This window comes from Magnolia sinica, chromosome 3, assembly GCF_029962835.1.
Source record: "Magnolia sinica isolate HGM2019 chromosome 3, MsV1, whole genome shotgun sequence".
Lineage (NCBI taxonomy): Eukaryota > Viridiplantae > Streptophyta > Magnoliopsida > Magnoliales > Magnoliaceae > Magnolia > Magnolia sinica.
The window spans coordinates 105,062,672-105,079,452 of record NC_080575.1 but is presented as its reverse complement, the minus strand read 5'-3'; the positions used below and the strand labels follow the sequence as shown (position 1 = coordinate 105,079,452).

General features: G+C 40.0%; 1 protein-coding gene across 1 annotated transcript; it reads left to right on the top strand.

The window, feature by feature from the left end:
- The first annotated feature begins 1,115 nt into the window (after positions 1 to 1,115).
- On the top strand, positions 1,116 to 2,627 carry LOC131240537 (uncharacterized). The gene has a single exon (XM_058238823.1). It carries the CDS (start codon positions 1,248 to 1,250, stop codon positions 2,457 to 2,459), a length of 1,212 nt encoding a protein of 403 aa, XP_058094806.1. The 5' UTR covers positions 1,116 to 1,247; the 3' UTR covers positions 2,460 to 2,627.
- The last annotated feature ends 14,154 nt before the right edge of the window (positions 2,628 to 16,781 follow it).

The following is a 16,781-nucleotide window of genomic DNA, read 5'->3' as shown; positions in this document are numbered from 1 at the left end:
ACCCGGATCACCTAGACATGGGCTGTGGTGTGGCTCAAAGAGTATGGATGTTAGTTTTTGGTTATTTTTCAAGCCCAATCAATAAATGAACCGGCTTTGGTGGACACCAACCCACACCTATATCCCACCTTACCCAGATTATATAATTAATAAATAAATTATACTCATATACTCATATATTTATGTATTACAATGGTGTTCCTTCCATGTCCAACCTACCAATTATCTATTTTTAACATGGACATGTGGTCCACCCGAGGTGTAAAAAGGCATATGATGAGTGCCTGCATGTAGGGCCTACGTAGAATTTATATACCTAATAAAAAATTATTGTATACAATTTACATACTAAATCAAGAATTCTAATAAAATGAGAAACTATTTGATATCTGTGTATGCTTAAATCAAACCTAGCAAATTGTTGAAATCATTGTTCAAGTTATCAAGTGTTCAAGTTCCTTAATATATATTGATACTCTATTCTTTAAGAGCTCAAGTTTTTAGAAAAATTAATCATTTAATACGGTATCAAAGCAGAAAGTGTTTACATATCAAGTAGTAAATCTACGTCAGTGTTATATTCTCCCAAAACAGCTAAGGCTTTCAGAGAAATTAGTTGTTTAACACCAAGTAACAGTTCTAAATAAATTTAGTTATACAATTAATTTAGTTGGACACTTATTTGCTATCATAAGACATTTGATTTTATTTATTTTTTTCTTTTAAGGGTCCAAAAAAAGTTTGCGGTTTCAACAAACAAATAATCAAATAAGCTTAACTTTTGGCTGACCCTGCATCTAATATGAAGCCATAATATGAATACTTTTATATTTTAATTACTTGTACTTAAGTGTGCAATTTCGACACCGTAGTTTTTAGCTTTTAACCATACGATGGATTTAAAATAACACAGAGAAGTGAATGATTGCTTTTCAAAAAAATTTAAAATCCAAAATAGCATGTTATTTTTTATTGATTTTCTTTTGGCAAAAAAATATTTTTTATTCCTAATATATCTTTCAAATTAATAATATATTTTCTATTAATTTATAAATGAGCATGAAGGATGCTTGCTAAGGCTGTTAGTCGAGCATGTGTGGCTAATCACTTTTAACGGCCCATTCTCTTCGTGATTGGTGGAGCCCACCAGATCAACTCGTCGCATGCGCTTCTAATCCTTTCCTCAAGATAACCGGAACTCCCAATCCTCTTTGCTTCGAGCCCTCGTTTTCTCATTTCTCTCTTCAATGACTCAGCTTCTCTTTCGTTGTTTGCCTACTCTCAGTCCTCCCATCTCTTCTTCTGCTTCTCCTTCCCCAACCATTTTTCTCTCATTCAAACCAATATCCTCATACCAACGAATAAAACCCATCTCTGCAAAAGTCCCAGCAAGAGACAGAATCATAGATTTCGGAAAATACAAAGGCAAAATGCTCGGAACCCTCCCGTCCAAATACCTCAAATGGGTGTCCAAAAATCTCCGGGCCCGAGATTTCGAAGAGTGGGCGAAGCTCGCCGACGAGGTTTTGCAGGACCCAGTTTACAGAGATAGATTGGAATGGGAATTCGCAGAGAAAATCCTCAACGGCGACGAATCGAGAGCCTCCAGAACTGAAAGCCCTGTGTCAGATTTGCTGGAGATTAGTGAGAGGTTTGGTTGGGATAACGAGGACAAGGCTGCTTGGAATCGACTTGATTTCGGGCTTATCGGGACGTCGAAGGGTGGTCGGATTCCAAAAGTTGGGGTTTCTGAGGGCGGAAAATCGGTGTTGAGAGGTGAGAGGGAATTGGGTTTTTCGAAGATGGGGAAATTGGGGTCTTTCGAGGAGGATTTGGTATTGAAACGGGAGAGAAAAGTTGGATTTTTGCAAGAAGAATCGAGGGCTCGGGCCGATGAAGAAATGGGTTCTCTGGAGAAGGGGTTGGGATTAAGAAGGGAGAGAAAGATCGGTTATTTGAGCAGAGATTCTGTGGTTTCTCGGATCCAGGAAGCAGGTCCTTTGAAGAAGGATGCGGGTTTGGAAAGTCAGAGAAAACTGGGTTCTTTGGATAGGAATTCAAGGTTTTCTCGGATTGAAGAGATGGGTTCTTTGGAAACGAATTCCGAGTCCCGGAAAGTGGCTCCAGTAGGATATCTGAGGGAGGAATCCAGGGCTTCTGAGCCCAGAATGGATGATTTCGACGGGAGAAAGGTCAGGTTTTTAAGCAAGGGTGTCAGTTTTTATGATGTGAATGAGGAAGAGGGTTTTGAAGAAGAGATTGTTAGAGGGAAGAGAGAAGTAAGGAGGGAGAGACAGAGATTTAACAGAGGTATGCAAATGCAGAAATTGAAAAAGGAAGTTGGAGTGAAGGAAGATAGAGGTGATAGGAATGGAATTCAAAAACAGAATCACAGAGGGACTTCGAATCCATTCCCTGGACGTGAAGCCCTGCTGAGAAAGGCCAACAGACAAGATTGATACGACTGGTGATTTTGTATAAATCAGGTTTTGTTTTTCTTTCTTGTAACGAAGGTTTTCCCTGCAAGGGCCCTGGGGCACAAGCCTATCCATTGTATCACTACTCCTGTGAATTTTGAATTCTATGGTCTTGTTTGGATAAAAATGAAAATCTTCTATTTATAACTTTGTATATATGTTAGTGAAAGAAGTGGTGATTGTTTCACGGAATCCGTAAGGGCCTGTTTGGCCGGGCAGATGGATAGTATTAGAGTAGATTGTGCAGACTTCAAGATAATGATAGCTGCGTCAGTAGATTAGTGCAACATCCATGGGATTGCTATATCCGGTCTGTTTGGCACGCCGGGCCAATCCCGGGATTAAACCTTCCAATCCCTTTCAATCCCTTAAACCAAACACGTCCCAAGCAATTTTAAAGGGATTAGGGTGGATTGGATGGGATTTAAAGGTAATGATGGTGATGTCAGTGGATTGTCTTAAGATCCATGGGATTGTTTGGATTGGATGGGATTTAAAGGTGATGTCAGTGGATTGTCTTAAGATCCATGGGATTGTTATATCCCAGGATCCGTCCGTTTGGCACGCTTGGCCAATCCGTGGATCTATCTTCCAATCCCTTCCAATCCCATCCAAGCTGTCGGGCCAAATAGGCCCTAAATTTCTGGCTATCATGTTGAAACGTCCCATCATTATCCAAACATGGGAATATTGGTTCATTCCTTTTTTAATTTTATTATTCCTTTTCCCACTATGTTTTCTACAGGGGCCCGTTTGGATACAACCAAATAAGATACTTTTTCTACTTGAGCAGTAGATACCACCAAATAAGTTACTTTTTCTACTTCCATCAGTTGATACCACGAAAATAAGTTACTTTTTCTACTTGTAGCAGTAAATAAGTAGATAAGCAACTTATTTGAGATAAGTAAGTTTGGTTTAAGATCAATTATAAGTAACTTTTTTTAAAACTTAAAGTTACTTAGGGCTTGTTTTGGAGCGTGGATTTGGAACTCCTTATATTCGGATTCCCCTGAATTTGAAACTCTCTGGATTTGAAATCCTCTCGTTGTGTTTGGCACCTTGAATTTAGAATCCATTTGATCCAAAAGTAGCTATGCATAGTTTATGTATAGGTATTTAAATTTAATTACTAAATCAACTTTAATATCTTTAATTAGTGTATTATGTAATGTTTGACACAATGGTTGTAATAAGTCTATTGAAATATATAATTTGCTCGAAAAATGATGAAATTTTAAGTCTCGGATGGGCCATGAGCATAAGATCACATGCAAGTGGCTAACCAACTACTTTTAACCGTTGATTTACTTGGACAATGTTTGGATAACGTATATTATTGTATTAAAGTCATTATAGTGATGCAATTGATAGTCTAATTGTTTTGGGATGTCATCAATGGGCCATTTGACCAATAGATTAATAGTCTAGTGACGCACATATTACACATGCAACTCTTGGAAGGATTTTAGATGTAATCCAAGCTTTCACTTTGGATTTCAAACTACCTCTTTGAGGGGATTTTTAATTTACTAAATTTAAAATACTTAGTTACTTTATGATGCCAAATATGCTAGGGGATTTGAAATCCCTTCAAATCCTCTCAAACCCTCTCAAATCCATGGTGCCAAACGACCCCTCAATCACTTCAGCTTAATAAGTAGAAATTAAGATAAGTTACTTGCACTCTCTTGTATGCTATCATCCAGAAATGTCATTATTTCTTTTAGACCAAATGTGCCAGACATGTCTTCAGCTCTATAGTGAAGTTGGTAGGACTTTGTGTGTGGGTGATCCGGGGTTCATTCCCTAATTATCCCACCTTTGTAAACCTTACCACGTGAGAAGTATACCAGGAAATTAAAAAAAATAATAATAAAAAAATAAAAATAAAAAATCAATGCAGGAGTCCAGAGAAGAGAGCTCTCCAAAATGTTGTTAAGTGCCCTTTTTTAGCAATTTCAGGTGGTAAATGCTACGTTGGGAGGACCATCAGGATGAGTTTGGGATTCAAATAGGTGAACGATATGATTATGTGCTGAAGCCTGATAGGAACATAGCGCTATGAGGGGTGTGCCATTCATTTAAAATTCTGATTAATAAGAAGGTCCTTGGTGAGGGCCTTTCATATAAGGCCTTGATTGGGATTAAGGAAATGAGGATGTGAATTTGGTAAATCAACCAACTTGTCAAATTTATGGATTTGAATTGGATTCTAATTTAACAAATTCCATTAAATTCCAAAGTCAATTGCTTGGGAATAGAACATTGAATCCATGAACTTGAGGTACATTTATTGCAATTGTATAGCATATGTTGTAATTTTTATTTTTATTTTTTAACTTTAAAAAGAATTGTTCATTTGAGGTGTGGACTTAAGAAATCCAAGGATTTGGCCATCTCCAATTAAAAAGCAAATAGGGGTATTTGAAATTGGTGGATTTCCCAAATCCCTCACCCTAAATAACTCCTCAAAAAAGTTCTTAATAGAATTTTATCTTAAGCCATGTTTTTATGGCATGAATTCCATGCCAAACAATGAAAAAGAGAGAGAGTTTTCCTTTGATGTGACACTTTATATTGTTTGGATAGCAAAGGAAGGAATGAATTTTGCAAAGCAATCATTATAATTTTTTGAAGTTTTGAATCTTGACACAAAAACTAAATCACAATTGCCAAAGTAATATAAGATTTTCACTTATTATCTTTAAAATAATAATAAAAAAAAATCTAAAATAGGAATCCACGTTTCAATAATGCTTATGGAATCAAAACATGCCCTTAATTGAAAAGCCAGTGTTATATTTCAATGGTGAGACTCATGAACACTTCTAAAATGTTTTCCATGGAAAGCTAGTGTTAAGATTGGAAAGCTAAGAGAAGACAAAATTATAGGTAGACTTGAGGTGGATGGTTTCTAGATTGGGGTTTTCAGGCTTGGGATCCTGGGGGAAGAGATAACGCTTGCACGAATTGATTAGTAGTTCCCGGTTTGATTATAGTGTTGATTAGTAGTTCCTGGAGATCATTAGAGATAAATTAGTAATCCAACTATCAGTCCAAATGTTCGTAGGTTTTATTATTAACTTCTTTAATAAGTTGTTATAAACTTGGGTTTCTGTACTAAAAACTCCTTATTATTAATTTAATAAAAAATTTTAAGATTATTTTTATATATAATATTGATTTATTATTATATATATATAATATTTATTTACTTTTTTAAAAATAAGTATTTCTTATATAAAAAAATACTTACAATAAATATATATTTTAGTTTTGAATTTATTTTTCTTATAAAAACACAATTGAAAATACCCAAACGGAGTATTTCTAAATTAGTGAGATGCTCTTACATCTAGTTCACGGGCCTAACTAAGAAGTCCAAGTCCGGCCAAAATCCGAGTCGGGTGGGCCATTGGTCCATAGCCACTTTTACTCTACACGCGGCTGCTGGGCAAACATACTTCTAGATCTACCCATGGCTGCCTTGCAAGTGTTTGGGTAGACCTAGCAATGGGCAGACCTAATGTTGTCTGTGGGTCTGGAAATCGTAACTCAGTGCGCTCTTATAGTAGTGAGCACACTCTGTTGGGCTCACCATGAATGCATGTGGTTTATCCATGCCGTCCATTCGTTTTTACGGATCATTTTAGTGGTTGAATCTAAAATTGATGCATATCCAGAACTCAAGTGGACCATACCACGGGAAAAAGTGGAAGATTTCCACCGTTGAAAACTTTCTAAGGCCCCCAGTGATGTTTATTTTTATCAAACTTGTTCATAAGATTAGACAGACATGAATGAAGGGAAAACACATATATCAGCTTGATCTAAAACTTCTTTGGCCCCTAAGAATTTTTCAATGGTAGATGTTCGATTCAAACTGTTTCTGGTGGTGTGGTCCACTTGAGAATAGGATATACTCCGTTTTTGGAATAAAGCTCTAAAATTATCTGGTAAAAGAGATGGACGGAGTGAATAAAATGCATGAATGATAGTTGGGCCCACATAGTTTACTCAGTACGCAATCCGTTACCCTGGGTCCCGGCTATTCAAAATATTGGCCGTGACTCGGGCGCGGATTGGATACTGACAAGGTCAGTATTTGGTTTCTGAAGTGACGTTGCTAAGCTCTGTGGACCCCACCATGATGCATGTGTTGTATCCATACTGTCCAACCATTTATAGAGATCATTTTATTGCATTACAAAGAGAATGAGATGGATCTAAATTTCAAGTGGACCCACTACAAAAAACCGTGGGAACCGTCACACCCACCGTTGAAACATTTATAGGGCCATCGGTGATGTATTTTTGAGATCCATCCTATTCATCAGTTAACATAGAGATAGATGAAGTGAAAACAAAAATATCAGCTTCATCGGAACCTACTGCGGCCCCTAAGAATTTTTGAACGGTGGATGTCACTGTCCCACTATTTTCTATGGTGGGGTCCACTTGAATTTTAGATCTATCTCATTCTCTTTGTAATGCCATAAAACTATCTCTAAAAATGGTTGGACGGTATGGATACAACACATGCATCATGGTGGGGCCCACAGAGATTGGTGACGTCACTTCAGTAGCCATTTGGCTACTGACATAGTCAGTATCCAATCCGCGCCCGCCGGCACGCACCCAACCCCGTGCACTGCGAACGTGAATCACGAGTTTGAATCGTGGTTCAATGGCAGGCTGTTTTAGCTTCCGATGTGCGGAGATAACGACTGATGTGAAAGCTTGCTATTGTTTGAGACTTTCTACTGTTTTCATGCACGTGTGGCCTGAGGGTCGGGTCGGCACATGTGTCATGTGTACTGGTGCATTTTAAATTGAGAAAAAATTTGGTACTCTGACAGAGTGTGATGTTTGATACACATGCATTATAAAATTGCTCGCCCAGCATAAAAAGATATATTAAAGTGTTAAAATCGTGGGTCCCAACTTAAATGTACAGTGTGGATGCTGTCCAGCACGCATCTATTTTTTTGGCCCGATGCCCCAGGTGTGAATGATATGTTTAGCTATGCAATACCTTTACAAGGAAGATCGGATGGCACACTTTGAAGAATATCTTCGAGTCACCGGTAACTAAAACAATGCTTAAGAATCTACGGCTGGCGAGAGACCATAGAATTGCATAGGGAACGAAAAATTCCGGTGATTTACAATTCAAGTGACTTTGCATCAATTTATTTATGGAAAAAAAAAAATGAATTAAGCACCTTTTTATGCCCGTGCAAAGCATGTTTCTACTTTACGGGAATATATAATCTTTTAAGGAGTTTGATGAAACTCCAAATGTCATATAATTATGCCGCACCATGCAAGGGCAACAGGGGCAGGTAGGCGAAATGTATGAAAGTAGGATGAAGAGAGTGTACTATATTAAGCAATACTTTGTAGGTCGGTTAAAACCCAAGTAAGTTGAAAGCAAAAATAAAAAGGTAATAGTAAAATAAAGAAAATACACAATATTAAAATATACTACCTAAGTTTTTTAAGACCTGAATAGGTCAAATGTAAAAGGAAATGGAGGTAGAAAGAGATGTGAGTGGGTATAGACATTATTGAATATGTAGGGAATGTGTATAACAGAATACAATTTGATTTCAAGATATGAGAGGGAATTAAACAGGGAAATCAGGCACCTATTTTTATTTTTATTTCAAAGGAGATAGTTGGACATTTCAAATTCTAACCATACTTATTGATTTCAGTATTGCTTTTAAGTTCTCAACAAAGACAATGGTAACATTGCTTTTGACTTCTCAACCAACCGAATGTATGTCAAAAAGTGTTTCCCAAAGTGACCGTGGATTGTGTGCGTTTGAGTAGCTTATAGCTATGTGGAAAGAGGAAGCTGTTGTTCCCGACTCCTTCTCAAAAGAAAACTTTGATAGGGCTTCGATAGCTTCTCGCTCTTTCCAACCTCTATGAGACACTTTCTCCTTGCGTCTCACCTTCTACTCCCTTCCCACTTTCTAAACTTGGAATGATTGAGAGAGATGCTAACCCCCTGTAAATGGGTACTTGTTGATTTTGAATAGTTGAATTTTTCATTTTAACCTCACCTTATATGCCACAAAGCAAGTCATTTAAGAAATTGTTATGGGTAAATCCGAACCGAGCCACATCGAGGCTAACTCAGACACCAAAGAGCAAGGCTTCAGACTGATAAGCTTCAGACCTGAGGTGAGCATCCGACCTGAGGGCTCTTGTAGAGCTACGATGCCAACCTGGGACTGGGAAGAAGTCTTCACACCTTTTATAAGCAGAACCTCATAGTGGTGACAATACGTCTGAGTTGATTTGTCTTTTGTAAGAGCTTTCACGAAAGTTTGAAGAACAATAGTCATAGCGCACCCGTTCATCCTACCTCAAACCCGAACATCTCTACTTAGCATTTCAACGATCCGCTTATCCATGGGCTCGGGTGATCGAGTAAGATCCCAGCCATAAGGTCGGCTCGAACGGGAACCTAGTCAATGACAGCATTAATAGACAACCCAGTAACGCATGACAGAAGAAATGCTCTATGCACGATATCCGGGTAACTGCCGATGACTGCACACGCATAGTTCTGACGTAGTGGTAATTATCATGCTGATATTATCGGACATGTTCAAGACGACCCTCATGTATAAATACGGATCATTTGTACAGGAACATGGATGCAAAATCTCTCACCCGAAACCCAACCATACTACTTAGACCCGGATTCCTAGCTTGACTTTGGCATCGGAGGGTCGCTAGGGTCTCCTTTGTCCTTCTCTTGTGCAGGCACACACGACTTAGCTCAAGTGCTTTGAGTTCGGCGAAAGATGAACCAGATTTTTTTATCAACTAAAATCAGGTGTAATTTCTAGTTTTCTACATGTAGAAATGCACCTTTAACCAGATAAAACCTCATCCATCCACATCATTTGGCCTCCAAGCAAGGCACAGGTACAACTAAAAAGTATGCCCTGAAGACCGCCACCAGAGCGAATTGGCTGAAATAAAGGCACCCAAGTGGCGGGTTGGTGAGAGAGCACGAATCTAAAGCAATCCAACCAAGCGCACTTAAATTACCAAAATCACCCTGCCTCTTTTACGGTGGTGTGAAATCCAATCCGCTTCCAGCCACAGCACCTGTGATTGGTAGAAATAGAAATCAATGGAGTTTGTGCTGATTGGTCCCCTTGGGCAAGGATCCATAGTTGAGCATTTCTTCTACATGAGTTATTTGATACTCCGGCAGAATGTAATGGTCCGTACTGTTGCACTATGGAATTCTTCAATTAGTATGGACTTTGCTCCAATTCAACCGTCCAAAATAATGGGACCCACTGTAGAAAACTGATGAACCCAAAGCCAGATTAACTAACTATCACACAACCTCCGATTGATGGACATTCTTTGTTGACCGTTTACTACTTCCCCTTCCATATATTAAATGTACACGGCTAAGCTCCTTCCATCCTTGTATTATATACACACGGCAAAGCACCATGCTTCATGAGATGGAATGTTGGGCAATTAAAAATAAATACATTTGAGGAAACTTTAAAGTAACATGAATTAAAAAAAAATTCTTAATAAAGAGGAATTACATTGAAGCATCTCGTATAGGTGTGCCCATCACTAAATCATCCAGACCGCTCATTTGATGACGCTGCCTTTGTCAGCAGTGGACCATGAATCTCCTCCACCGGATAATGATAACTATCTACTTTAATCAGTGGACCTTTTCTCCATTTCATATGAATAATTTAGTTTCTTTCTTTTCAACTGTCCATTTGGAAGGCCAATAATTCATTGGTTGAGATAGTTGCAACATTGTCCTTTCGTGATGTCCTCACCAGTTGAACGGTCCAGATCATTGGGAGTTAGGCCCACCTGTAACCAATGTTGGCCTCAATGACACTTCATTCGTGGAAATCTACCGTTTTGGTGAATGCCAAATCCGTCCCTTGAAGCAGCAGAAATGAGCTGGGATTGGTCACCTGAGATGGGATATATACGGTATGCTCCAGAAATATAAAGCCCAATTACATGATGATTAATCAAAGGTCGGGCGGGACCACATAAAGTTACTTTTATCTTTCATATCTTTTATTTTTTATATTTTTGAAAACCACACAAATAGACAACTTTTATCTTTCATATCTTTTATTTTTTGTATTTTTGAAAACCACACAGCAAGCATAGGTAGATTTATTTATTTATTTTTTTAATTGAAATTGTTGGGTGAAAAATAGTTAAGTCGATAGGTCGACCTATGGAATGGACCAACTCTACTCACCAGCACGGATCCTTTGAGTTCCGGGCCCTAAGGGGTGTCTATGTCCAAAAACAGATCGACCAATCAGGAGATTGATGCAACAGTAAGGACACTCAAAGAGAATGTAACTATAAGTTCACTCAAATGACCAATTGCCGACCTAACCTATATGTCGGCTATAATTTGGTTATAGGTCAGCCATTGCTCAACTAGAGGTCAACCAATAGCTCATTGTAGCTCAATCAGAGCTCGATTATAGTTTGAGGTAACCTCTGAGAGAAGACAAATGCTGACTCTATGTAAAGCTTGGTAAACGATTTATCGCTGGACCAATAGTCCAAAGATCTTTCCAACAGCCTAGAGATCGCTTTTAAGATCTTTGGAGGATCGGATCAGATCTTGAGAACCTCGGGATCGTGATAATCCCGCAAAGATCCCGATCCTAAACAGATTCATTTCCAACGTATTAGGAAAGACTACTTACCCCGCCGTCTTCCTTCCCCTATAAATGGAGGTATTCACAACTAATGTAAGGTATGTACATTCATACCCTAATATTCGACTAGTGATTTTTTTTCCAAAGAGATCCTACCCTATAAACGATCCCAAAGTCCTGACATAGGCATCGAAGGGTTCCCTGAGCAAGCCAGGGTTTCTTTTTCCATCTGTGCAGGGATTGTAATGGTCAACCAGGGAGGGTCTGCCTAAAAACTGCATCAACAGAAATCTTTACTCATATATTCAGTAGAATGTGAGTTATAAGTTTTAATCTTTAATAAACTTTTGCAAAATATATTAAGCTATGCTTAAGTTTGTATGTGCGCAAAAATCCAGCCTAGTCCAAAAACCTTTAACTGAGCCTATCCGTAGGTGCACATCTCCATGTAATCACGCATACCGCATCAATTCTACAGCTATTTCAGATTATTACCGATTATCTTGAGTTACTTTATTCTATTTCATTATATTCAAATATTCCCGGTGCAAGACCCCTTCCATGATAACACAATCATAACCATAACTTAAAGAGGGAGAATGTGCAATGAGTGATTCTCTCTCTCCACCAATCTACCTAACTAATAAAAAATGCGGAAAACCCTTGTGTACAGGACTACAATTATCAGACGCCATTACTCTCCGGCATTAGCATCTGAACTTCTGTCACGCAACACACCATCCTCCACCCAAGCCCTGCAACAATCTAAAATTTCATTGTTTTTTTTTGTTTTGTTTGGTTTTTTTTTTTCCTAATTAGGAGAGTCTAAGGTGCAAGTCCACTGCCAACTCAGTGATTAGTTGAAGCTATTTGTGCTTGCATTAGAGCAATAGATGAAACACATTAAATATAAGTTTTTTTTATGGCTTGTACAATCTTTATATATATATAAAATTTCAGTGCGCTGAGCTTTATCAACCTGAAATGTTGTCATCATACCAAATAAAGCAAAACCCAAAACACACAAGGTAGACTCTAGCTACAAGATGATATTGGCCGTTGAATTTGGACCGTAGTGACCCACAAGTTACTATATTGAATTACGTGTGGTCTAAAAGGCTAGAACGAGTTCTCACTTTTCTTGACTCGATGAGTCGGCATGAATGATTAGGTAAAAATATTTAAAATATCAAAGATCAGGTCTGGATTTCTAAAATATTTTAAATTAGTCAAGGTAGCAATCGAGGCTACGATTGCTACTATGCTTGCTTTTGGTTCGTCGATTGAGTTGTCTACAATCTGCATTTGGACCTCAGAGTATTAAGAAAATGGTTTGCACCACTTAATCATTTTCTAATAACCATTAATTCACAGCCACTAATTGGATGGTCAGGAATGATGGACAGTACGGGCCATTACAGTGATGTGATGCATAAAGAGATGAGTTTCAAAATGGTAGTGAGCTAGCATCTGCATCCTGCTAGCTAGAGCTTGCGACTGGATGACTCGACTCGGCAAACTTGACTTGTCCTATTCGTTCAAATCCAACTCGATCTGAACTGAGTGGGTGAGTCGCTCCAAATTGAGTCAACTTGTTCCAATCCGAACTCAAATTGAGTCGAGTTCAAGAACTCAACTTGACTTGACCCGAAATCCAACTCATAACTGACTCAACTCGATATATATATATATATATATATATATATATATATATATATAAAGAGAGAGAGAGAGTGTGTGTGTGTCGGTCTCCTACGAACCGTACCGCACGGAATTTATATGCAAGCCTTCATGTACGCCGTAGGATGAGGAGAGCGGCTGGGATTCTACCGCATTGCGAAAGAGAGAGTCTTCGGGAAAAAGACTCTCTCCTGCACTCACACTGAGGGAGGAGGATTAGCTATTGCCAAGTTGAGCAGCTAGACTTAAGTTACGTCACCAAGTTTTGTGGGCCCACCTTGATGTATTTGTTGTATCCACACCGTCCATCCAGTTTTAGAAATCATTTTAGGACATGAGAAAAAGAATGAGCATATCAAAAGCTAGAGTGGACCCCACCATGGAAAACAATAGGGAGAGAGACACCCACCGTTAAAACCTTCGTAAGGTTCACTCTGATGTTTATTTAAGATCTAACTTGTTCATGAGTTAACTTAGACATTAAAGAAGGGAAAACATTAATATCAGCTTGATCGAAAAACTTTTGTGGCCCTTAAAAGTTTTTAATGGTGAGCGTCACTATCTCCACTGTTTTCTATAAGACCCGTATTATAGTCCGTACCATTCCGTAGATTCTTGCGATCCTCCCTGTCGAATTTCGGCAACTCGCGACCTGTAATCGACGTTTGCGCACGACCTTGAGTTACATGTCATCAACCCAAGTCGACTCAATCCGAGACTTATACTCTAGTGATTGCGTCGTCACCGCGGTTCCGATGCCGCGTCTCGCGCACCGAAGTAATACCCAGGCCAGGAGATGTGTGCCCCCATTCAGTTCAAGAAAAATGCTGCGCGTTACAAAATTCAAGCAAATCTCTACCCAATGTCACATCCGTCAATCAATCAATCCCATCAAGGGTCAAGTACATGTCAAGTACACCATCACCTCACACCCATCCCCAAGCAACCCCATAAGTCAAAAAGTTCTTACACACCCCATACCCTTCTTACACCATCTACCCCTAAAGTCAAAAAGTTCTTAACACCCATCACTCACCACATCCATCACTCCATCACCCATCTCTCTCTCTCTCTCTCTCTCTCTCTCTCTCTACAACCCTCTCTCTCATTCTCAAACCATTTTACAAGCAACCCAAAAAAAATCACACGTCCAAACATTTTCTAGCCTCCATGAGAGCTTTGTGTGTGGCCCACTTCCTACCCTCTCATCTCCCATCTCAACCATCGAATCTCCATCTCTTCCGTTAGGATCGAAGCTAAGGAGCAAAGGAAGCCAAGGGAGTAAGAAGAAGTGGACGGTGGGTGATCTTGGACCCACATTTTTATTCCTTTTTGTATTATCTTTTTGTGATCTAAGGGCCCACATATGGTGGGACCCACTTTGATGTATGCTTGTATCCAAGAGGGGCCCATAGTGGCGGGGCCCCTCCGTTATCTCCAATCTCTCTCTCTCTCTCTCTCTCTCTCTCTCTTTCTATGATCATGGCCCACCTATGATGTGTGTATTTTACCCATGCCATCCAAATAAGTGGGCCACCTTGATCCCTTTTTGGGGCTTGCATGACCGGACGGTCACACAGGCCCGGATGAAAGGGAAACACAAATATTAGACTGATCCTAAACAGGCGGGCCATGTGGGACCCACCTTGATGAGGTGCATACCCACATCGTCCATCCAGCGGACGCACCAGTGGAGGGTGCACTGACAGTGAGGTATAGCTAACAGTGAAGTGTTAACTGACAGTGGAGGTCTACTGACGATGGGTGTGTGCGCTAACAGTGAAGTGTGGGTTGACAGTGGGGTCCATGGGACCCATCTGCGTCTTCCATCCATTCAGATGGGCCACACCATAGTGTATGTGTTTATCCAAACCGTCCACCGTCTTTGGACGGTGGGACCCACCCCACGTGTGGGGCTGCAATGATGTATGCGACCGTCCAAGCTGTCCAGGGCCTGGACGTTGTATTTACGTTATATATATATTATATTCATTATATATATTATATATTATATTATATAATATATACCTATTGTGGTGGGCCCTACGTGGACCCACCTCTGTTTTGTTTTTTTTTTTTTTTTTAAAAGAAGAAAGAAAGGGGCTGCACGTGCTGCATCTATGCAGCTATTCTCTTTAACGTCAGCAAGTTGCAGGTCCCACAAGATGCATGTGTTTTACACAAGCCGTCCATCCATCCTGACGGTGGGACCACCTTGATGATGAGCTGCATCCACTGTCCAGCCCATGGACGGTGGATCCCAGCCATGAGGTATGTGTTTTACACATGCCGTCCATCTGTTTTGATGGTGGGACCCACTGCCATCTGACGGCAGCAAGTTCTGTGGGTCCCACTACTAAGGACGCCAGCAGGTGGTTTGGGACCCCACCGTAATGTATGCTTTGTATCACACCGTCCATATGGCTGGACGGTGGGCCCATGCTTGATGTATGTGTTACATCCAAACCGTCCATCCAAAGGGCGAGCTCAGTTTAAGGCTTGAGACCAAAATGAGACAGATAAAATATCAAGAGGACCACACTGCAGAAAATAGTGTTGAGTGAACGTCCACCATTGAAACCCTTCTTGGGGCCACAGCGGTTTTGCATCAATTTGAAATTTGTCTTTCATCTTAATTCAGGTCTGTGTGACCTTATGAACAGATTGTATGGGAAATAAATGTTATGGTGGGCCTTGAGAATTTTAATGGTAGAAATCATTCTCACCACTGCTATTTGGAGTGCGGTCCAGATAATCTTTCAATATGATTTACCTTTAAAAAAATGCTCTAAAATGATCCCTAAGAATATATGAATGGTGTAGATGGTGCGACCCACATGATGTATGTTGGGCCCCCCTTTAGGCCCATTTGAATCAGCCCATTTGAATCGGGCCATTTGATTTGGCCCATTTGATTCGGTCCATTGGATTCGGCCCATTTGATCTGCCCATTTGATTCGGCTCATTTGAATCAGCCCATTTGATTTAGCCCATTTTATGCGGCCCATTTGATCGGCCCATTTGATTCGGCCCATTTAATCGGCCCATTTGATTCGGCTCATTTGAATCGGCCCATTTGATTCGACCCATTTTATGCGGCCCATTTGATCGGCCCATTTGATTCGGCCCATTTAATCGGCCCATTTGATTCGGCTCATTTGAATCGGCCCATTTGATTCGACCCATTTTATGCGGCCCATTTGATATATATGAGGCCCAATGAGATGTATGTGAGGCCTTTGTGTGAGCCGAATGTGATGTATGTTAGGCTCATTGCGATGTGAGATTCCACCATGATGTATATGATGATGTTTTTGGCGGTCATACCTTGGGAGCAATGATGGTTTAACGTCCACATTGTAAGAGCAATGATGGTTAAATGTCCGCATTGTAACTCTCATTAGGGCCCATTGTTAGGCCCATACTTGTAGTGTGTATGCCGTCTAGGCCTATCTTCGTTATGAACAGAATCCATCACCATATAACATGTTTAGTATAGTTCCATGATTCATGCTCATACACATCATATGTATGCTTGATATGAGAAGTGACTGATCATAGCATATGTCCTCGGGCAGATTGTTTATGGGTCCCCGGATAGGCAGTGTTGCCCTACATGAGCGCACGATACGCGCACGATTGTTGCATGACTAGATAGTGTGATTCATGCATTTCGCATTATATGACATGGTTACTGTACACCCTACCGACATCAGGGCCGTAACCTCCACAGGCATATCGTGGTTAGCAGGGTTGGATACCAGAAATCTTGTTCTACATTGGGTGTTATAGATGTCCCTGGGTAAAAGTCCCTAAACCCTTATGGTACCAGGAGGTTGCTCCAACGTCTAGACCGAGTGGATGCATGAGCGTCGAGTGCCAAATACTAGGAGGTCGTGCTTTCCACTGTGTCGTGGTC